At 39.9% G+C, this 25,000-nt stretch overlaps 2 protein-coding genes across 3 annotated transcripts in view; one reads left to right on the forward strand and one right to left on the reverse strand.

Annotated features, from left to right (window-relative positions):
* Positions 1 to 25,000, reverse strand: part of LOC133575681 (uncharacterized) — a 515,078-nt gene that overhangs the window by 455,199 nt on the left and 34,879 nt on the right. The gene's annotated exons all lie outside the window — the stretch shown is intronic.
* The window catches only part of LOC133575686 (uncharacterized), a 208,620-nt gene that overhangs the window by 174,350 nt on the left and 9,270 nt on the right, over positions 1 to 25,000 (forward strand). For both annotated transcript variants that reach the window (XM_072912152.1, XM_072912151.1), the window contains one exon: positions 9,133 to 9,828. In XM_072912152.1, the coding sequence (XP_072768253.1) occupies positions 9,183 to 9,828 (646 nt within the window). In that variant the 5' untranslated portion in view covers positions 9,133 to 9,182. The remainder of the gene's footprint in view (positions 1 to 9,132; positions 9,829 to 25,000) is intronic.

Below are 25,000 nucleotides of genomic sequence, written 5' to 3' on the forward strand. Positions count from 1 at the left end.
AGGAACTTTGTCCGATAAAAGAGAAGGAGCGGCAACATCAACTACTGGACGCTGTTTTCAAGACACATCAAGTTGTGTTACACAGAACAGGTTTGTTGACTTCTTACTCTCACATCTTTACTAACTTTATATTTCATTATTACCCACGTGTGTGTGTGTCTGTGTGTGTTACACACACAGGTTTTTGCACTTCCGGTCCGATACCGATACTGGCCTATCCGAGCATGTATTAAAGTTTAAAGTTATTTAGCCTACTTACTGCATGCGTACTCACGGTACCGCGTCTGCGTATCCAACTCAAAGTCCTCCTGGTAAGAGTCTCTGTTGTCCCAGTTCTCCACAGGCCAATGGTAAAGCTTGACTGTCATCTTCCGGGAATGTAAACAATGAAACACCGGCTGTGTTATCTGGCACAACAGTCAAGGGGTGCATTCTACGGCGGGGGTGCGTTATCCGGCACAACACCTGCCGCAATACACCGCTTCCCACCTACAGCTTTCTTCTTTGCTGTCTCCATTGTTCATTGAACAAATTGCAAAAGATTCACCAACACAGATGTCCAGAATACTGTGGAATTTTGCGATGAAAACAGACGACTTAATAGCTGGCCACCATGCTGTCCCAAAATGTCCTCTACAATCCGTGACGTCACGCGCTGACGTCATCATACCGAGACGTTTTCAGCAGGATATTTTGCGCGAAATTTAAAATTGCACTTTAGTAAGCTAACCCGGCCGTATTGGCATGTGTTGCAATGTTAAGATTTCATCATTGATATATAAACTATCAGACTGCGTGGTCGGTAGTAGTGGCTTTCAGTAGGCCTTTAATGTTTGGCGCAGGAGGGGATAGAAAGAAGAAGACAAACCAAGACAGAGGGGGAAATTGCGGGGAGAAGAGTGGGATAAGACAGAGAGACTACAACAACAACAGAACAACATCAGCAAATGTATAAATATGCAACCAAACATTATAGCAAAGGAACCAGTTACTAAAGTAGATAGTAATAACACAGAAATGAAAATGATCATTATTGCACTACAAATACCAATAGAAATACCACTTTAAATAATTGATAATAATATTTACTTCTATTATCAAAAATATAATTGCTTCAAATTCAACAACGCATAAATGTAAGGAACAGTTGCAATACAAAATAAAGCAGATAAAGAGGGGTGGGGGTGGGGGGTGGGAAACAAACTACCGTATTTTCCGCACCATAAGGCGCCCTGGGTTATAAGCCGCGCCTTCAATGAACGGCATATTTCAAAACTTTGTCCACCTATAAGCCGCCCCGTGTTGTAAGCCGCATCTAACTGCGCTAAAGGAATGTCAAAAAAACAGTCAAATAGGTCAGTCAAACTTTAATAATATATTAAAAACCAGCGTGATGTGGGCGCGCATGGAGTCGTATATCAACATGGACGGAGCTGCGTGAAAAAAGCCACCCGGCCTCTTCGCGTAAACTTAAACTTACCTTAACCACTCGCTCATCTTTTCTTCATCCATCCCTTCGAGTTAGCTTTTATGATGACGCCGGCTGGAAAGGTCTCTTTTGGCAAGGTCTTCCTTTTGAATATCACCATGGGTGGAAGTTTCTGGCCATTAGCATGGCAAGCTAGAACCACAGTGAAGGATGACTTCTCATTCCCTGTGGTGCGAATATTCACCGTACGTGCTCCCGTTGTATCCACAGTGCGGTTCACAGGAATATCAAAAGTCAGTGGAACCTCGTCCATGTTGATAATGTTCTCTGGCCGGATCTTTTTTTCAGCTATCTTGTTTTTACAATATGCACGGAAAGTAGCCAGCTTTTCTTGAAAGTCTTTAGGCAGTTGCTGTGAAATAGTAATCCGTGTGCGGATGGAGAGATTGCGTCTTTTCATGAACCGGATCCCTGTCGCTTAGTAGGAGCCATTTTGTGGTCTTTACAGATGTAAACACACAAAGGAAATGAAACGTACGGTAATATCCGCGCGCTTTTTCTTCTTCTACGCGGGCGGGTGGTTGCTTACAGTAGAAGAAGAAGCGCTTCCTGTTCTATGGGGGCGGGTGCTTACCTTGGCGGTTGCTTGCGTAGAAGAAGAAGCACTTCCTCTTCTACGGGGAAAAAAGATGGCGGCTGTTTACCGTAGTTGCGAGACCGAAACTTTATGAAAATTAATCTTAATATTAATCCATACATAAAGCGCACCGGGTTAAAAGCCGCACTGTCAGCTTTTGAGTAAATTTGTGGTTTTTAGGTGCGGCTAATAGTGCGGAAAATACGGTATATTAACCTTATAGATTGTTACTGTAACATTAGATCAGGGGTCTCAGACGTTATTTTGCGCCCCCCACCTTAATATGGAAGTTTAATGTTAGCGCGGCCCGCGAGTTTTAAATGAATGGGGCTTGACAGCGTTGTGTGCGGGGCAGAAGGAATCTACCAATCATGGTGAAACATTTTGCCGCTGTTCCACGACACCCGCACACGCTCTTCCTCCCTCCCTCCTTGCCTCCCTCGGTCGCCCGCTTGCTCCTTCCCGCCCCCGGAGCCGCTGTAAACAGTTCGGGCGGGGAAGACGAGCGGTCCGGTAGCTTCCAAAGCACTCCGCCGAAGGACCGAGCGACAATACAAAACTGTGGTTGGCTCCAGACAGAGACTGTTTGATGCAATATTTCTTTGTTGAGCACAGGGGCACCCCGACGTGTCTTATTACATTTCATTTTTATTTATCTCCTTCATTGATGTGCATCTTTGATCGATAGACAATTATACCTCAATTATTCAATTGTACATTTACACACCAATGCCTGAGAAGGAGCAGGATGAAGAAAAATCTTATATTTTTTTGCCCCCTTCAACATAATACATAGTCTTACTTAATGATATCATATAAACCAACAATTACATCCAAATATGACGAAAACAAACAAAAAAACCACAAGAAGTGCAAAACTTCATGATGTACAAACCGAACAAAAAAAAACAAAAATGTAATATACACCTCACGGGATGATACAAAACTAATACAAAACCAGACAAAAATTAAAGCTGCAAGCAGCGTTGTTCGGGCCCGCGTATTTGGCAGGTGCTAGTCCTAAGTGTCCCAATACTTTTGTCTACTTTTAGTCTGAAGTGTCCCAAGAGTTTTGTGTAGTGTACCTACCTTGTCTGCATTGTGTGGGCATGTTGGTGCTTCCTGCTTTTGAGCAGCCATCTTAAAAAAACAGCACCGCAGGAGCATCAGTGCAGTGGGTCTTTGAAGGGTCATAAAATCAAAACCGGAGCAGGTATCACAACTCTTTCACTAACTTTTAATCAGAAGGGTTCAATCTCTCTCCTGTGTTAGTTTGAAGCCGAAACAACAAACGCGCTCAGAGGAGATAATGTTTGAAGAAAGGTGACGGGTTTTTACAAAAATGTTGTGTTGAAGGGGGAATAGCAAACTTCCTGTATATTTTTGCTGGGGGTTGTCAATTTATGAAATGTAGGTCTAAGTGAGACCTACGGAGAGGTTTTCGTTTCATCTCTCTCTGACCTTCCCAGTGGGAGTTACAGGCAGTTTTGTCAGATTTTTCATCCGAGGAGCAGTTTTTTGTGCGTTTTATTAAAAAATTGCTGTAGAGCACAATTTTTAGATTTGGGGTTAGGTTTTTTCATTAGCCAGTCCTGATGTGTGTGTTCAGTTTGGTGAGTTTTGAAGCATGTTAAGAGGGTCAAATTACAGCTCAAAGAGGCAAAAGTGACTGTTTTTAGTACTTTTTTGTCTTGAAGGGGGAATTGCCAACTTCCTGTTGATTTTAGCCCGAGAATGTACCATTATGAAAGTTAGGTCTGAGTCAGACCTACATAGAGGATTTTGTTTCATGTCTTTCCGACCTTCCTAGTGGGAGTTACAGGCAGTCTAGTTTTTTTTTTTTTTTCCTAGGGGGCGCTAGAGCGCAATTTTGATTTTTGCAGTTTGGTTTTTTTCTTAAAAGACAATTTTCGCAGGTCCTGATGTGTGGGTCAAATATGGTGAGTTTTGAAGCATGTTAAGTGGGTCAAATTAGTGCTCGAAGAGGCGGCGGAAGAATAAAGAAAAAAGAATAATAAAACCTTAGAATAACAATAGGTCCTTATGTCCCATTGCATAAGGACTCCCTTCGGGAGTCCTTTTGCAATGGGCCATTGCGGGCCCTAATAAGTAAAATAGTAAATATAAAGCAAAATGTAAACACTTATGGCTGTCCATATGATCTTATTGTTCTGTCTTTATATATTTTTTCAATTGGAATATATTTTTACAGTCTTTTATCTCATTGTAAAGAGAATTCCATAGTTTAACCCCCACCACTGATATGCACATTTGTTTTAAAGTTGTCCTTGAATACTGATGTTGGAAATGACCTTTTCTTCTATGCTCTTCATTCTCAGAAATGATGACAAACATTTTTTGTAAATTTGCTGGTAATGTTTTACTTTTAGCCTTAAACATGACACATAATATCTGTAACTTTACAAGCTCCTGTAATTTCAATAAACCCGAATTAATAAATAATATGTTAGTGTGTTCTAAGTAATCTACTTTATGTATAATCCTAAAAGCTCTTTTCTGTAGTTGATACAGAGAAAGTTGCGGTGCACAAGGAATACAATTTGAAATGTCATTATACAACTAGACATGCTGAGGAGTATGCAAAATACCAGGTAGATGAGAGAGTGAACCGGGTTGCAAATTTTAAAACCAGTCTACTGAGGCAACAAGATTTTGTCAAGAAAGCAAGCGAAAAGAGCGATGCAGCAGTCAAAGCTAGCTACATGGTGAGTGAGATGGTTGCTAGGGCGGGAAAGCCATTCAAACAAGGTGAATTCATTAAAAAGTGCATGTTAGATTTTTTTTAAGAAATCTGTTCTTGCGGCCCATCCTCACCCAGTTTCTGCAGCCAGTGGCCCCCAGGTAAATTGAGTTTGAGACCCCTGCATTAGATTAAGCTTTAGCAGTGTGCCGTGTTTCTACTCAGTTTCCTCCAGAGGGGACAACGTTAATATATGTTTGATGTAACGTGATATTATGCATGAGTGTATGTATTAGGTGTGGGTGATATGATCACGATTCATTTTTAATATCATCAGATCACGATTTAAGATCACTTTTTAAAGAATTATTAAAGGCGATTGCCCCGTGCAGGATTAAAGTTAAAGTTAAAGTTAAAGTACCAATGATTGTCACACACACACTAGGTGTGGCGAGATTATTCTCTGCATTTGACCCATCACCCTTGATCACCCCCTGGGAGGTGAGGGGAGCAGTGGGCAGCAGCGGTGGCCGCGCCCGGGAATCATTTTGGTGATTTAACCCCCAATTCCAACCCTTGATGCTGAGTGCCAAGCAGGGAGGTAATGGGTCCCATTTTTATAGTCTTTGGTATGACTCGGCCGGGGTTTGAACTCACAACCTACCGATCTCAGGGCGGACACTCTAACCACTAGGCCACTGAGTAGGTTATTATAGCGAGTACCTTTGCATTCATACTGTTTACTACTGTAGTATCTTGTAACATACATTTCTGCCATGTTTGATTGAGTTAATATACGCTAACAGCTGACAACTGTCATTTTGTTGATATATATAATCGTGTTTACTAGAGGTACAACAGTACAGGTAACCTACGTTACGGTCAGTATCTGGTTTTAAAGCCACGGTTTTCCTTTTCGTCTTTAAAGGGGAACATTATCACAATTTCAGAAGGGTTAAAACCATTAAAAATCAGTTCCCAGTGGCTTATTTTATTTTTCGAAGTTTTTTTCAAAATTTTACCCATCACGCAATATCCCTAAAAAAGCTTCAAAGTGCCTGATTTTAACCATCGTTATATACACCCGTCCATTTTCCTGTGACGTCACATAGTGAAGCCAACACAAACAAACATGGCGGAAAGAACAGCAAGCTATAGCGACATTAGCTCGGATTCAGACTCGGATTTCAGCGGCTTAAGCGATTCAACATATTACGCATGTATTGAAACGGATGGTTGTAGTGTGGAGGCAGGTAGCACTCCACACAAGTCAATAACATCAACAAAACTCACCTTTGTGGATTCATGCACAACGTTAAAAGTTTGGTGGACAACATGAGACAGAAAAAGAAGTGGCATAAAACACGTCCTAGAAAGTCGCAGAAAGTTATACATGTAAACAAACTAAGGTGAGTTCAAGGACTGCCAAAATTAGTAGGACAAAACGGCGCTCGCCAAGTACTCGAATGAGTGAAGCATGTTTAATATAAACAGTGTGCTTTATAACAATTAGGGAGGTTTGTGTCATGTTTGTCCTCCTACAGAAACCATATTAAAACAACATTTTTTTTCCCCCTCAACTTTTTCCATTTTTCATACTTTTTTGAAAAAGCTCCAGAGAGCCACTAGGGCGGCGCTAAAGAGCCGCATGCAGCTCTAGAGCCGCGGGTTGCCGACCCCTGGTCCAGGAGAAGGAGCGACAACATCAACTACTATTATTATAAGAATCATCATCACGTTGAGTTACGCAGAACAGGTTTAGTTACTTCTTACTCTCACAAGGTCACGAACGTTCTAATTTATTATTAATTAATTGTTAAATATATTGTGTATAAGAAGTTGGGTTGTCTTGAGAGGATGATGCATTCCGTCTACTTGTAACGTGGCCTTGCAACCACGTCGTTGTTGATTGATTGATTGATTGAAACTTTTATTAGTAGATTGCACAGTGAAGTACATATTCCGTACAATTGACCACTAAATGGTAACACCCCAATAAGTTTTTCAACTTGTTTAAAGGGGAACATTATCACAATTTCAGAAGGGTTAGAACCATTAAAAATCAGTTCCCAGTGGCTTATTTTATTTTTCGAAGTTTTTTTCAAAATTTTACCCATCATGCAATATCCCTAAAAAAAAGCTTCAAAGTGCCTGATTTTAACCATCGTTATATACACCCGTCCATTTTCCTGTGACGTCACATAGTGAAGCCAACACAAACAAACATGGCGGGTAGAACAGCAAGCTATAGCGACATTAGCTCGGATTCAGACTCGGATTTCAGCGGCTTAAGCGATTCAACAGATTACGCATGTATTGAAACGGATGGTTGTAGTGTGGAGGCAGGTAGCGAAAACCAAATTGAAGAAGAAACTGAAGCTATTGAGCCATATCGGTTTGAACCGTATGCAAGCGAAACCGAGGAAAACGACACGACAGCCAGCGACACGGGAGAAAGCGAGGACGAATTCGGCGATCGCCTTCTAACCAACGATTGGTATGTGTTTGTTTGGCATTAAAGGAAACTAACAACTATGAACTAGGTTTACAGCATATGAAATACATTTGGCAACAACATGCACTTTGAGAGTGCAGACAGCCCAATTTTCATCAATTAATATATTCTGTAGACATACCCTCATCCGCGCTCTTTTCCTGAAAGCTGATCTGTCCAGTTTTGGAGTTGATGTCAGCATCTGCTTTGAGTGTCGCAGGATATCCACACATTCTTGCCATCTCTGTCGTAGCATAGCTTTCGTCGGTAAAGTGTGCGGAACAAACGACTGACCATTTCGTCGGCTTTCCCCGCAGCCTCGTATTTTGAACAAATTTCGTCTAATTTCTTGCCACTTTCGCATCTTTGGGCTACTGGTGCAACTTGAATCCGTCCCTGTTCGTGTTGTTACACCCTCCGACAACACACCGACGAAAGTGAGAAAATGGCGAATTGCTTCCCGATGAGTGAATAATAGAAAGGCGTTTAATTCGCCAAAATTCACCCATTTAGAGTTCGGAGATCGGTTAAAAAAAAAAAAAAGGTCTTTTTTCTGCAACATCAAGGTATATATTGACGCTTACATAGGTCTGGTGATAATGTTCCCCTTTAAGTTTTTTGTTTTTTTTTGCTTGTCATCACAAACATTCTGCAGTAAACAAAGTATCATTGGTGTACTGAATACTACAAGACTTTAATTTCAAGTTAACCTTTACCATACTTGCCAACCCTCCCGGATTTTCCGGGAGACTCCCGAAATTCAGCGCCTCTCCCGAAAACCTCCCGGGACAAATTTTCTCCCGAAAATCTCCCGAAATTCAGGCGGACTCAGGTCCTCCACAATATAAAAAAGCGTACCTGCCCAATGACATTATAACTGTAGAATGATGGAGGGCGAGTTCTTGGTTTCTTATGTGGGTTTATTGTTAGGCAGTTTCATTAACATCCTCCCAGCGCGGCAACAACACACAACAACAGCAGTCACGTTTTTGTCTACCGTAAAGCAGTTCGTCTGCCGTAAACAGCAATGTTGTGACACTCTTAAACAGGACAATACTGCCATCTAATGCATTTGATGAAAGCATTTTTGTGCATGCCACACAGCAATGCATCATCAGAGAAGGTGTTAAGCATGGTTCGAAAAATAGTGACAGAGAATAGAACAAGGATCGACAATTCAACCCTTAACTCAACAATGAGTAGATGAGTGTTGTGTGTGTGTATATGTGTAAATAAATGAACACTGAAATTCATGTATTTATTTTATATGTATATATATATATATATATATATATATATATATATATATATATATATATATATATATATATATATATAATAAAATATATATATTATAAAATAAATATATATATTATAAAATAAATATATATATATATATATATATCTAGAATTCACTGAACGTCAAGTATTTCTTATATATATATATATATATATATATATATATATATATATATATATATATATATATATATATATATATATATATATATATATATATATGAAATACTTGACTTGGTGAATTCTAGCTGTAAATATACCCCTCCCCTTTTAGCCACGCCCCCGCCCCACCCCGACCACGCCCACGCCCACCCCCCTCCCCCACCTCCCGAAATCGGAGGTCTCAAGGTTGGCAAGTATGCTTTACTAAACAACACTTTCAAATGGTAAATTATTATTTGTTTTGATGCCTTCAGTGACAATCTACAATGTCAATAATCATGAAAATAAAGAAAACGCATTGAATAAAAAGGTGTGTCCAAACTTTTGGCCTGTACTGCACTGAATGACTCATGTGACTGAGCAACGCTGGATGCTTCTAAAGCATGTGTTGGTCTTCTTGTGTCCTGCAGACGTCTGTGAAGAACATCTTGTATGTGAGCAGCAGAAGTGGAGCTTCAACATGGACCAGAAGGAGCCACATTCCTCCCACATTAAAAAGGAAGACGAGATGCCACAGACCCCTCACCATAAAAGGGAAGAGGAGGACCCACTGACCCCTCACATTAAAAAAGAAAAGGAGGCGCCACAGACCTTGCACATTAAAAAAGAAAAGGGCCCACCGAACCTCCAATTTGAAGAAATAGAGGAGGCATCACAGCCCCCGCACATTAAAGAAGAAGAGGAGGAACACAGCATCAGGCAGGAGGGAGATCATATTGAAGGACTGGTGGAGTTCCCAGTGACTGGTGTCCCTGTGAAGAGTGAAGATGATGAGGTCAAAGGTGAAAGTGAGGAGAAGAGAGAGGCGGAGCCTCCAAGCAGCAGCTCAACACAACACATGACAACAGAAGCTGATGGAGACCACTGTGGAGGATCACAAGCAGACAAGCTCTTAGCTCCACTATCAGATAGTGAGGACACAACGTCACACTCTCCTGACACTGATGATGAAGACTCTAAAGATGAGAAGGCAAACACTCACTTCAAATGTTCTCACTGTGACAAAACCTTTAATGCCCGTTGTAGTCTGAAAAGGCACACAAGAACACACACGGGAGAAAAACCTTTTCCCTGCTCCGAATGCGGTAAACGTTTTGCACGAAAAGGTACGTTAAAAGAACACATGAGAATACACACTGGAGAAAAACCTTTTTCCTGTTCGATCTGTGGCAAAAGTTTTACACAAAATCAGTACTTGAAAGAACACATGAAAATACACACCGGGGAAAAACCTTTTTCCTGTTCAATTTGCGGTAAAGATTTTGTTCAAAAACAGTCCGTTAAAGCACACATGAGAACACACACTGGAGAAAAAACGGTTTGTTGCTCAATCTGTGGAAAAGGTTTTGCTCGAAGTGGGTATTTGAAATTACACGTGAAATTACATACCGGAGAAAAGCCTTTTACCTGTTCAGTTTGCGGTAAAGGCTTTGCTCAAGGGCAAACTTTGAAAGTCCACATGAGAACACACACGGGTGAAAAGCCATATTCCTGTTCGAGCTGCAACAAATGCTTTTCTGACCCATCAGCGCTTGTAGTACACATGAGAACACACACTGGGGAAAGACCATATTCCTGTTCAAGCTGCAACAAGAGTTTCCGTGAACGATCAAAACTCGTAAAACACATGAGAACACACACTGGTAAGCAAGTGTTGAGTTGTAATGTGTGTGGTGAAAGATTGTCTTCTAAGTACCAGTGTAAGAAACACAAGTGTGCTGGTGAGAACAGCAGCAGCAAATGAAACTGCAGGATTTGAAATAAAACAGTCATAACTTTAACTTTGACATTCTAACGACATCAGCACATCTTGTTATTATGGTTCTAAAATGTATAGATTAGATGTGTTATATTGGTGTGTTTTTCCAGTCAAGTTCATGCATTAATATGCAACATTGTGCAGTTTGACTGAAAAAGTGAATGTAAACGGTACAAGACAACTGACATCAGAAACACCTGATTCTAAAAATTGCCGCCGTGAGAAACGTGAGCTGAGACCGTCTCTACATAAGTCCCAGTATGTAATGTTACCATACCATACCATACCAACTTTATTTATAAAGCCCTTTAAAAACAAGCACAGTTGAAAAACAAAGGGCTGTACACCACAAAAAAATGGAGGCAAAGGACAGACTAAAAAATAACATTTAAAAAGCAAATATATATTACCCTAAGAACAGTTTGTTAGATAAAAACAGTTTAAAAGTTAAAAACAGTTCAAAAAGTTAAAAGCTAAAAACAGTTCAAAGTCTCATGCTGGGTTAAAAGCCAGTGAATAAAAATGGGTTTTAAGAAGGGTCTTAAAAATAGCCAAAGAAGGGGCCTGTCTCACATGGAGAGGGAGATCGTTCCAGAGTTTGGGACCCGCAACAGAGAAAGCTCTGTCCCCTCTGAGCTTGCGCTTTGTTTTGGGTACCTCCAGGATCAGCTGACCTGAGGGACCGGGTGGGGGCATAGAGGTGGAGCAGCTCGGAGAGGTACGGTGGGGCAAGACCACGTAAGGATTTAAAAACGAGTAAGATCATTTTAAAATGGACTCTAAAAGACACAGGCAGCCAGTGGAGGGAGGCTAAAACAGGAGTAATGTGCTCTCTTTTTCTTGTGTTAGTTAAAAGTCGGGCAGCTGCATTTTGGACCAGCTGCAGACGTGAGAGGGAGGATTGATTTATTCCAAAATATAAAGAGTTACAGTAATCCAGCCGAGATGTGATAAAGGCATGGATTACTGTCTCTAACTGTTGCCTAGAAAGAAGGTTTTTAACCTTGGCCAGCTGACGTAAATAAAAAAAAGCTGGCTTTCACCACTGTGCCAATCTGACGCTCCAATTTAAAATCACAGTCAATACGAAAGCCCAGGTTGGTGACCATGGGCTTAACGTGCAAAGCCAAAGGGCCAAAGTCAACAGGGGGGAGCTCACAGGTACCACTAGGTCCAAACACTATTACTTCTGTCTTCTTGTCATTGAAATTTAAGAAGTTTAGGGCCATCCAGGCCTTGATATCCTCAAGACAGGCAAGTAATGGCTGTATTGAAGAGGCATGATTTCTCTTTAACGGAAAATACATTTGTGTGTCATCGGCATAACAATGAAAAGAAATATCATGCTTTCTTAGGATTGAGCCCAGGGGAAGTAAATAAATAGAAAAGAGAAGTGGTCCCAAAACTGAGCCCTGTGGGACCCCACATGTCAAGGGAGCAACGGAGGATTCAGATCCAGCAACATTCACAGAGAAGATCCTGTTAGTCAAATAGGACTTCAGCCAACTCAAAGCAGTACCACAGATTCCTACTTGATGCTGTAGGCGGCTAATTAAAATATTATGGTCCACCGTATCAAATGCTGCTGTTAGATCCAGTAAAACTAAAATCACATGATCGCCTAAATCTGTTGCTCGAAGGATGTCATTAAAAACCCTTAATAAAGCTGACTCGGTACTATGGAGGGGTTTAAACCCAGACTGCAAGACTTCTAAAACATCACAGTCCTCTAAAAAAGTGTTTAACTGGGTAAAAACAATCTTCTCCAAAATCTTTGAAAGGAAAGGCAGCTTAGAAATGGGTCTAAAATGGGCTAAAACTGAACTGTCCAGACCAGGTTTCTTTAAAAGCGGTTGAACCACGGCGTGTTTAAAACTGGTAGGAACTACACCAGAAAACAGACTGCTATTTAAAATGTTAAGAACAGGCTGCCCTATGCAAGAAAACACTTTGTTATATAAATGTTGTATAAATGTTATATAAATGGCATAAACGCGCCAGTGATACAATATTTGAAGTCGTTTTCGCTATATATATCCACCTCTATGAGATATGTACTACTCACAAGGGTGATTTGGCTGAAGATAAGGTGCCTCGAATGCTGAGTGACCCATTGTTCCCCTGCAACCATTCCACAACGCGGATCAAGGGAATCCAAACGCGTCCGTGATCAATCGTCCTCTAGTGATTTGGACGAAAATGCAACGTTTACTCCGGACGATCGAAAACCGTTGCAAGCTACGGTTGGAAAACTGGACATTTTGGATGTACAAACCCCGTTTCCATATTAGTTGGGAAATTGTGTTAGATGTAAATATAAACGGAATACAATGATTTGCAAATCCTTTTCAACCCATATTCAATTCTACAAAGACAACATATTTGATGTTCAAACTCATAAACATTTTTTTTTTGTTGCAAATAATCATTAACTTTAGAATTTAATGCCAGCAATACGTGACAAAGAAGTTGGGAAAGGTGGCAAAAAATACTGATAAAGTCGAGGAATGCTCATCAAACACTTATTTGGAACATCCCACAGGTGAACAGGCAAATTGGGAACAGGTGGGTGCCATGATTGGGTATAAAAGTAGATTCCATGAAATGCTCAGTCATTCACAAACAAGGATGGGGCGAGGGTCACCACTTTGTCAACAAATGCGTGAGCAAGTTGTTGAACAGTTTAAGAAAAACCTTTCTCAACCAGCTATTGCAAGGATTTTAGGGATTTCACCATCTACGGTCCGTAATATCATCAAAGGGTTCAGAGAATCTGGAGAAATCACTGCACGTAAGCAGCTAAGCCCGTGACCTTCGATCCCTCAGGCGGTACTGCATCAACAAGCGACATCAGTGTGTAAAGGATATCACCACATGGGCTCAGGAACACTTCAGAAACCCACTGTCAGTAACTACAGTTGGTCGCTACATCTGTAAGTGCAAGTTAAAACTCTCCCATGCAAGGCAAAAAACCGTTTATCAACAACACCCAGAAACGCCGTCGGCTTCGCTGGGCCTGAGCTCATCTAAGATGGACTGATACAAAGTGGAAAAGTGTTCTGTGGTCTGACGAGTCCACATTTCAAAATTGTTTTTGGAAACTGTGGACGTCGTGTCCTCCGGACCTAAGAGGAAAAGAACCATCCGGATTGTTATAGGCGCAAAGTTGAAAAGCCAGCATGTGTGATGGTATGGGGGTGTATTAGTGCCCAAGACATGGGTAACTTACACATCTGCGAAGGCGCCATTAATGCTGAAAGGTACATACAGGTTTTGGAGCAACATATGTTGCCATCCAAGCAACGTTACCAGGGACGCCCCTGCTTATTTCAGCAAGACAATGCCAAGCCACGTGTTACAGCAACGTGGCTTCATAGTAAAAGAGTGCGGGTACTAGACTGGCCTGCCTGTATTCCAGACCTGTCTCCCATTGGAAATGTGTGGCGCATTATGAAGCCTAAAATAGCACAACGGAGACCCCCGGACTGTTGAACAACTTAAGCTGTACATCAAGCAAGAATGGGAAAGAATTCCACCTGAGAAGCTTCAAAAATGTGTCTCCTCAGTTCCCAAACGTTTACTGAGTGTTGTTAAAAGGAAAGGCCATGTAACACAGTGGTGAACATGCCCTTTCCCAACTACTTTGGCACGTGTTGCAGCCATGAAATTCTAAGTTAATTATTATTAAGTTTATGAGTTTGAACATCAAATATGTTGTCTTTCTAGTGCATTCAACTGAATGTGGATTGAAAATGATTTGCAAATCATTGTATTCCGTTTATATTTACATCTAACACAATTTCCCAACTCATATGGAAACGGGGTTTGTACTAAAAACTAACGTTTCAGAGCTGAAAAGATCAGTCGAGTACAATCACGCTGAAATGGAGGAGATACAAAGGGAACAGACAACGCTAAAAGTAGAAATAACAAGCCTGAAACTCGAAACTACTCGACTGACAATCAATCAATCAATCAATCAAATCAACAAAACCAAAGAAGTAATTGTAGACTTCCGCAGGAAAGGGCAGAACAAACACCCTCCACTTTTAATTAATAACAATCTCGTAGAAAGGGTCAAGCATTTCAAATTCTTAGGGGTGAACATAACAGAAAATCTATGCTGGGACATTAACACTGCTTCTACAGTCGGAAAGGCCCAACGTACGGTAGTCTTTTTTTGTTGTTGAGAAAACTAAATTCAATGGTCAACTTTTACAACTGTGCCATCAGCAGTGTCCTCACTTACGGAATGGAAATGGAATGGAATGGAAAGTGCCTGTTTTGTGGACCGATGGACCAGTTAACATACTTGGTGTTGTTGTCCCAGAGAATCTGGAAAATTACGATAATCGACTAAGAAAGCTGGGATAAAATTATGCAATTATGGAAAGGGCAATCCTTAACCTTGTATGGTAAAATATCTATCGTCAACTCGTTAATTATTCCTCAATTTATTTATTTGTTTTTGTCATTACCAGCTCCATCACAAAACTTTTTTAAGGTTCATGAGCGGAGGGTCTTCGATTTTGTCTGGGACGGCAAACCAGAAAAGATTAAAAGAAAGGTTTTGTATAATGAGTATGAATATGAAACTTCTCAACCTTGAAGCTATGTGTCTGTCTTTAAAAGTATCAATTGTTCCAAAGATGTATCTAAACACTGAGTGGTACACAAGTGTCCTGTTGGACAAAAAACATGTATCAAAAGAAATTGTATTCGTTTTTACAAGTGATGCCCTCCCATTTTCCTTATGTCGAGAGTCTGCTGGGAAACATGGCGTGTTCATAAAGGAAACAATCCACTCATTGTGGTGTTTTCAATGTTATTGTGCCAGAAAAAAGAAATGACATTTTGCAGCAGATAATATTGATGAACTCTAATATTGTAATACAAACCCCGTTTCCATATGAGTTGGGAAATTGTGTTAGATGTAAATATAAACGGAATACAATGATTTGCTAATCCTTTTCAACCCATATTCAATTGAATGCACTACAAAGACAACATATTTGATGTTCAAACTCATAAACTTTTTTTTAATTTTGCAAATAATAATTAACTTAGAATTTCATGGCTGCAACACGTGCCAAAGTAGTTGGGAAAGGGCATGTTCACCACTGTGTTACATGGCCTTTCCTTTTAACAACACTCAGTAAACGTTTGGGAACTGAGGAGACACATTTTTGAAGCTTCTCAGGTGGAATTCTTTCCCATTCTTGCTTGATGTACAGCTTAAGTTGTTCAACAGTCCGGGGGTCTCCGTTGTGCTATTTTAGGCTTCATAATGCGCCACACATTTTCAATGGGAGACAGGTCTGGACTACAGGCAGGCCAGTCTAGTATCCGCACTCTTTTACTATGAAGCCACGTTGATGTAACACGTGGCTTGGCATTGTCTCGCTGAAATAAGCAGGGGCGTCCATGGTAACGTTGCTTGGATGGCAACATATGTTGCTCCAAAACCTGTATGTACCTTTCAGCATTAATGGCGCCTTCACAGATGTGTAAGTTACCCATGTCTTGGGCACTAATACACCCCCATACCATCACACATGCTGGCTTTTACACTTTGCGCCTATAACAATCCGGATGGTTCTTTTCCTCTTTGGTCCGCAGGACACGACGTCCACAGTTTCCAAAAACAATTTGAAATGTGGACTCGTCAGACCACAGAACACTTTTCCACTTTGTATCAGTCCATCTTAGATGAGCTCAGACCCAGCGAAGCCGACGGCGTTTCTGGGTGTTGTTGATAAACGGTTGTCGCCTTGCATAGGAGAGTTTTAACTTGCATTTACAGATGTAACGACCAACTGTAGTTACTGACAGTGGGTTTCTGAAGTGTTTCATGTGGTGATATCCTTTACACACTGATGTCGCTTGTTGATGCAGTACAGCCTGAGGGATCGAAGGTCACGGGCTTAGCTGCTTACGTGCAGTGATTTCTCCAGATTCTCTGAACCCTTTGATGATATTACGGACCGTAGATGGTGAAATCCCTAAATTCCGTGCAATAGCTGGTTGAGAAAGGTTTTTCCTAAACTGTTCAACAATTTGCTCAAGCATTTGTTGACAAAGTGGTGACCCTCGCCCCATCCTTGTTTGTGAATGACTGAGCATTTCATGGAATCTACTTTTACACCCAATCATGGCACCCACCTGTTCCCAATTTGCCTGTTCACCTGTGGGATGTTCCAAATAAGTGTTTGATGAGCATTCCTCAACTTTATCAGTATTTATTGCCACCTTTCCCAACTTCTTTGTCACGTGTTGCTGGCATCAAATTCTAAAGTTAATGATTTTTTGCAATCAGTATGAACATCAAATATGTTGTCTTTGTAGCATATTCAACTGAATATGGGTTGAAAAGGATTAGCAAATCATTGTATTCCGTTTATATTTACATCTAACACAATTTCCCAACTCATATGGAAACGGGGTTTGTAGATGGAAAGCCTTTCTTTTGGAAAAAAATATGTTTGAAAGAGGAATCATTTTTGTCAATGATATTATCAATGAGAATGGTAAAATGATGAATTATGATGAATTTAGAACTATTTATGGTGATGCTTGCTCAAGTTTTTCATTTCATCAACTAACTGGAGTCATTGGGAAAAGATGGAAACAAATTATAAATGATGGAACTACTAAATTATTAGTTTGTAAACCTCTAATAAGAAATTCGAGTTGGCAAAAAGGACCTAAAAGAAATAGAAAAATATATAATTTTTATTTAATAAAGAAATCTTTGAAGGCTGCCCCATATAACACATTTGGAAAATGGGAGGACTTTTTTGACTGCCCGTTGCCGTGGGATGCAATATTCAAACTAATCTACAAAACTACTATCCATGTGCAAAATCGTTATTTTCAAATTAAAATTATTTATAACTTCTTACCCACGGGAAAAGTGTTAAAACTATAGGAATGTGACAGAGTCGGGTGATTGCCGATTTTGTTGTCAGGAGTCTGAATCCACCCTGCATTTGTTTTGGTATTGTCATATTGTGTCTTCGTTTTGGGTGGAAGTTGAAAAAATGTGTTTAAGTATTGGTTTGTTTATCAGAATCAGAATCAGCTTTATTGTCATTACGCAAGGTAACGAGATTGAGGCCATTCCATACAGTGCGATGTGTGCATGCTAGAAAAACAATGTGCAAATATATAAAAATATAAAAAAATGTAGAAGTGCAATGAATATGGTGTGAAATGAATATATACATGAAAAAAACAAACAAAAAAAAAAAAACAGGGTGGTTGGTGGAATGGGTTATTGCACCGAAGAGAAGGCAGTTATGAGGGACAATGGGGCAGTCCATTCAGGATGGTTATAGCCCTGGGGAAGAAGCTGTTCTTTAGCCTGTTTGTTTTGGTTTTAATGCACCTGTAGCGCTTCCCAGAGGGCAGCAGGTGGAACAGGTCAGAGCCAGGGTGGGTGCTGTCCTTGATGATGGCACTGGCTCTGTTGAGGCAGCGGGAGGTGTAGATGTCCGTCAGAGAGGGGAGAGGGCGGCCGATGATCTTCTGAGCCGTCTTGACCACTCTTTGCAGCCTCTCCCTGTCTGCTGCAGTGCAGCTGCCGTACCATACCGTAATACAGTAGGTCAGCAGGCTCTCGATGGACGAGCGGTAGAAGGTCAGCGGCAGGTCAGGCTTCAGGTTGTACTTCCCGAGGACTCTAAGGAAGTGTAGCCGCTGCTGAGCCTTCTTGATGATTGATGTGGTGTTGACTGTCCAGGAGAAGTCATTAGAGATGTGGACTCCAAGGTACCTGAAGGTGTGGACCCTCTCTACACGCTCGCCGTTGATGTAGAGGGGGGCAGGGTCGGTGCTGCTCCTCCTGAAGTCGACGATGATCTCTCTGGTCTTGCTGGTGTTGAGAGCGAGGTTGTTCTCCGAAGACCAGGCCGTCAGCTTCAGGACCTCCTCTCTGTAGGCAGCCTCGTCACCCCTGGAGATGAGCCCGACCACTGTGGTATCGTCGGCGAACTTGACGGTAAGGTTGTCACTGTGGGCCGGACTGCAGTCATGGGTGTAAAGGCAGTAGAGGAGGGGGCTCAGCACACAGCCCTGTGGGGAGCCGATGCTCAGCGTGCGGGAGGATGAGAGGTGCGGGCCAAGTCTCACATTCTGGGGTCGGTCCGTTAGGAAGTCCCTTATCCAGGCGTTTGTGAGAGGGGGGAGGCCAATAGTGTCCAGTTTATTGCAGAGTCTGTCCGGGATTATTGTATTGAAGGCAGAGCTATAGTCCACAGAGAGCATCCGGACGTAGCTCTGCTGCTGCTCCAGGTGGTTCAGAGCAGAGTGGAGAGCAACAGCGATGGCGTCCTCTGTGGACCTGTTCGCCCGGTATGCGAACTGGTGGGGGTCGAAGTCTGGAGGGATATGGTCCTTGATGTGCTGGAGAACAAGTTGCTCGCTTATGAAGCTTGATGTGGTTTCTATTATTTTAGGAGAGTTCATTGACAGTCATGATTTATTTAATTTAATTATAGTACTCGGTAAAAGGTTTATTTTTAAGACCAAACACAGATATTCACTTAGTATTACTTATCCTTAGTATTACTTATACGGACGGGCGGCATAGCTCGGTTGGTAGAGTGGCCGTGCCAGCAATTTGAGGGTTGCAGGTTCAATTCCCGCTTCCGCCATCCTAGTCGCTGACGTTGTGTCCTTGGGCAAGACACTTTACCCACCTGCTCCCAGTGCCACCCACACTGGTTTAAATGTAACTTAGATATTGGGTTTCACTATGTAAAGCGCTTTGAGTCACTAGAGAAAAGCGCTATATAAATATAATTCACTTCACTTTCTTTAAAATATTTATTCAGTATTTTTTAACTTTAGAAAGTTATATGTTTGGAACCCATAATGATGCCTAAAAACATAAAAAAAAGATGGGAAGTCCTCAAATGCTTATTTTGAAAATGTAATTTTGTTTATATATTATATGCAATCTGTTGTTGAGGTCCCTAATTTTGAGTGTACATAAAAGAAGGTGTGTGTTACTGAGCCCGACCTGGACATAATCTGGACTGGACCTGGTTTTAAGAACCCTTTAAACAATCTAAATTCATTGACAACCTGGTCTGGTGAAGATAAAGTCCTTTTAAAAAAAAAAATAACAAGATAAATAAATAAAAAACATTTTCTTGAATAAAAAAGAAAGTAAAACAATATAAAAACAGTTACATCAATGTTTATCAATCAATGTTTATTTATATAGCCCTAAATCACAAGTGTCTCAAAGGGCTGCACAAGCCACAACGACATCCTCGGTACAAAGCCCACATAAGGGCAAGGAAAAACTCACCCCAGTGGGACGTCGATGTGAATGACTATGAGAAACCTTGGAGAGGACCGCATATGTGGGTAACCCCCCCCCCCCCCCCTCTAGGGGAGACCGAAAGCAATGGATGTCGAGTGGGTCTGACATAATATTGTGAGAGTCCAGTCCATAGTGGATCCAACATAATAGTAAGAGTCCAGTCATATAGAAACTAGTAATTAATGAAAATGAGTAAAATTAACTGTTAAAGGGGAACATTATCACCAGACCTATGTAAGCGTCAATACATACCTTGATGTTGCAGAAAAAAGACCATATATTTTTTTAACCGATTTCCGAACTCTAAATGGGTGAATTTTGGCGAATTAAACGCCTTTCTATTATTCGCTCTCCGAGCGATGACGTCACAACGTGGCGTCACATCGGGAAGCAATCCGCCATTTTCTCAAACACCGAGTCAAATCAGCTCTGTTATTTTCCGTTTTTTTCGACTGTTTTCCGTACCTTGGAGACATCATGCCTCGTCGGTGTGTTGTCGGAGGGTGTAACAACACCAACAGGGACGGATTCAAGTTGCACCAGTGGCCCAAAGATGCCAAAGTGGCAAGAAATTGGACGTTTGTTCCGCACACTTTACCGACGAAAGCTATGCTACGACAGAGATGGCAAGAATGTGTGGATATCCTGCGACACTCAAAGCAGATGCATTTCCAACGATAAAGTCAAAGAAATCTGCCGCCAGACCCCCATTGAATCTGCCGGAGTGTGTGAGCAATTCAGGGACAAAGGACCTCGGTAGCACGGCAAGCAACGGCGGCAGTTTGTTCCCGCAGACGAGCGAGCTAAACCCCCTGGATGTCTTGGCTCACACCGTCCCGAAGATGATCAAGAGAAGAATATCGACCCTAGCTTCTCTGGCCTGCTGACATGAGGGTATGTCTACAGAATATATTAATTTATGAAAATTGGGCTGTCTGCACTCTCAAAGTGCATGTTGTTGCCAAATGTATTTCATATGCTGTAAACCTAGTTCATAGTTGTTAGTTTCCTTTAATGCCAAACAAACACATACCAATCGTTGGTTAGAAGGCGATCGCCGGATTCGTCCTCGCTTTCTCCCGTGTCGCTGGCTGTCGTGTCGTTTTCATCGGTTTCGCTTGCATACGGTTCAAACCGATATGGCTCAATAGCTTCAGTTTCTTCTTCAATTTCGTTTTCGCTACCTGCCTCCACACTACAACCATCCGTTTCAATACATGCGTAATCTGTTGAATCGCTTAAGCCGCTGAAATCCGAGTCTGAATCCGAGCTAATGTCGCTATAGCTTGCTGTTCTATGCGCCATGTTTGTTTGTGTTGGCATCACTATGTGACGTCACAGGAAGATGGACGGTGTATATAACGATGGTTAAAATCAGGCACTTTGAAGCTTTTTTTAGGGATATTGCGTGATGGGTAAAATTTTGAAAAAAACTTCGAAAAATATAATAAGCCACTGGGAACTGATTTTTAATGGTTTTAACAATTCTGAAATTGTGATAATGTTCCCCTTTAAAGGTTAGTACTATTAGTATTAGCGTACACAATCATGTGTGCTTACGGACTGTATCCCTTGCAGACTGTATTGATATATATTGATATATAATGTAGGAACCAGAATAATAATAACAGAAAGAAACAACCCTTTTGTGGGGGAGGGAGATTTTTTGGGCTAGTGCACTAATTGGAAGAGTATCTTGTGTTTTTTATGTTGATTTAATTAAAAAAAAAACAGTACAAGACATATTTTACATATAATAAACATTTTATGTGTATATGCATTTTCATAATTCACTTTTATACTTACTCATAATTTGTTTTTAATTTTATATATTATGTTTTTTTTTTTAAATAATGAAGTGTAACATATTTTCATTTCTATTTGTAAATGATTCCATATATACATATATTTTAAAGTTCTTTATACTTTAGCTTTTGAGTACACATAAATCCCTTTTAGTTCATATGTACTGGTTCACAAGCATATTATTTACTTTATACATCATTTGAACAGTTGTCTTTTATACAATTTGAAAATGTCTGACTTTATGAATCATTTGTTGGGTCTCTATTATCTTTTTTACGCTCTTTTGTAATATGATTGTTTTGTATATAATTCCCCAGTCCTTTGTGCAATATATAGATGAGAGAAGATGGCAGGTTTATTTTGTTTTCTATTATCTACATTTGTGAATTAAAGAAATACCCATGACAATTATTGTGCGTTAAACATTTTCATATTTTTTTCCTCTAAAATCCTAAAAACTTGATCAATTTCAGAAAACATGGGCAAGTTTGGAATGTTAAGGAAAAGCCAATAATGTACATCATCGCACAGAGCTTTACTGCACATACATTCGTAAAATAAATGTACTGCATCTTAAAAAATATTTAGAGGGCTCAACTCCTGATTTTTTTTTTTTAATGAGCTTCATTGGCCCTTGGAGACTTGGGAAGTTTCAGGTAATTTGTATACATTTTTTGCTTCTGTTCCAGAAAAAACTGTGAAATTGAGTTAAGATTTCATTTATAAGGAAACACTAAATTAGTAAAGAATTGTCTTAATTTTTCAGTTTGAAAGTTTGATATCTGTAGTAACTAGTGATGGGTTGATGAGGCGTCATGAAGCGTTTCGACACATTGCAAAACTGTATTGATACTGTGTCGATACTGTGTGACTAAATACTGACATCTGCTGGACATTAAAAATCCCTACAGGCAACCTATGGACCGACTCAACTGACACTGATTTGATGCCCTAGTACAGGGGTCACCAACCTTTTTGAAACCAAAAACTACTTCTTGGGTACTAATTAATGCGAAGGGCTACCAGTTTGATACACACTTAAATAAATAAATATATTGTCATTTGTAAGTTACACGTAAGTGTGATTTAAACAAGAATAGCTAAATAAATAAATGTATATATATAAAAAAAAATGGGTATTTCTGTCTGTCATTCCGTCGTACATTTTTTTTCCTTTTACGGAAGGTTTTTTGTAGAGAATAAATGATGAAAAAAACACTTAATTGAACGGTTTAAAAGAGGAGAAAACACGAAAAAATTAAAAATACAATTTTGAAACATAGTTTATCTTCAATTTCGACTCTTTAAAATTCAAAATTCAACCGACAAAAAGGAGAAAAACTAGCTAGTTTGAATCTTTTTGAAAAAATAAAAAAAATAATTTATGGAACATCATTAGTAATTTTTCCTGATTAAGATACATTTTAGAATTTTGATGACATGTTTTAAATTGGTTAAAATCCAATCTGCACTTTGTTAGAATATTTAACAAATTGGACCAAGCTATATTTCTAACAAAGACAAATCAGTATTTCTTCTAGATTTTCCAGAACAAAAATTTTAAAAGAAATTCACAATACTTTGAAATAAGATTTAAATTTGATTCTACAGATTTTCTAGATTTGCCGGAGTAATGTTTTTGAATTTTAATCATAGTAAGTTTGAAGAAATATTTCACAAATATTCTTCGTCGAAAAAACAGAAGCTAAAATATTTATTATTCTTTACAATTAAAAAAAAAAATTTTACTTGAACATTGATTTAAATTGTCAGGAAAGAAGAGGAAGAAATTTAAAAGGTATATTTGTTTAAAAATCCTAAAATCATTTTTAAGGTTGTATTTTTTCTCTAAAATTGTATTTCTAAAAGTAATAAGAAGCAAAGTAAAAAATAAATGAATTTATTTAAACAAGTGAAGACCCATCCATCCATCCATCCATTTTCTACCGCTTATTCCAAGTGAAGACCAAGTCTTTAAAATATTTTCTTGGATTTTCAAATTCTATTTGAGTTTTGTCTCTTTTAGAATTAAAAATGTCAAGCAAAGCGAGACCAGCTTGCTAGTAAATAAATACAATTTAAAAAATAGAGGCAGCTCACTGGTAAGTGCTGCTCTTTGAGCTATTTTTAGAACAGGCCAGCGGGCGACTGATCTGGTCCTTACGGGCTACCTGGTGACCGCGGGCACCGCGTTGGTGACCCCTGCCCTAGTATATACAATAATATAAACCAAGTCATTGTATTTCATTTAGGATTATTTCATATCTTCATTTAAATAAAAATATATTTGTATCTTTTTTAGATACAGCCAATAAATAATGTGAACATGTATCATAACATGGAAATCTAAGAGAACGTGTTGTGGATGATTGTGGACTGGGAATTTGTTTAATTTGATTTTTTTTACACATTTTTATTAAAAAAAAAAAAAAAAAGTTTTTCCGACGTATTACATTTTAGACGATTTCTCTTCTTAGTTATTATTTCTCCGGCTGTAGAAAAGAGCCGCTCACAGGGCACAGAGGAGGCGTCAGTGCGACACAGTTCGCGTATCGGTCACGTGACCAAAACAGCTCATGATCGGTCACGTGACTTTCTAAAAGCGGTACGCGCACCGACACAGGGTTTTGCTCTATGAGCTCGACGCATGCGCCGATGCATCGGTTTTGCCGGACCCATCACTAGTAGTAACGTGTCAATAGTAATGAGTTACAGCTGTTAAGGGGGTCTTGTTAGGTAAAGCGGACGGAGTGACGTCACTGCCAAAGAATGGCGAAATGGCACCATCTTGTGGAATGTTTTACAATGGAAGCAAAAGCCAAATTAGATTATTGTCAATATTTAAACATATTTTTTTCTCCTTTTGTGTTTATAATGGTGTAATATATACATTTTGATTTTGTTAACCAAACCTTTATCTTATTACTGCCATAAGTGATTGTTTCCTTAATGAAAAAAAAAAATACTTAATACAATATATAAATATACGAACGAGTTTCTTAAGATCCTTAAACGACGTATATTTGTACATATATGGACATTTTATGAACATAGACTCACATTCTCCGTAAAATGCGTCCTGTTAAGTTCACGCGCAGAGTTGTCAGATCTCGCGAGAGAAACAAGCAACCAGCTCGATTTCGTCTTCTTACTGGTAAGTTTGCTGCTATGGCCTGAAAGGTTCATACCTCGACCTCCTGTACTGTAGAATGTAGTATGGACCATAGGACAGGACGAAGACCTCCTGTACTGTAGAATGTAGTATGGACCATAGGACAGGACGAAGACCTCCTGTACTGTAGAATGTAGTATGGACCATAGGACAGGACGAAGACCTCCTGTACTGCAGAGGTGTGGACTCGAGTCACATGACTTGGACTCG

This window comes from Nerophis lumbriciformis, linkage group LG33 (genome assembly GCF_033978685.3).
Source record: "Nerophis lumbriciformis linkage group LG33, RoL_Nlum_v2.1, whole genome shotgun sequence".
NCBI lineage: Eukaryota > Metazoa > Chordata > Actinopteri > Syngnathiformes > Syngnathidae > Nerophis > Nerophis lumbriciformis.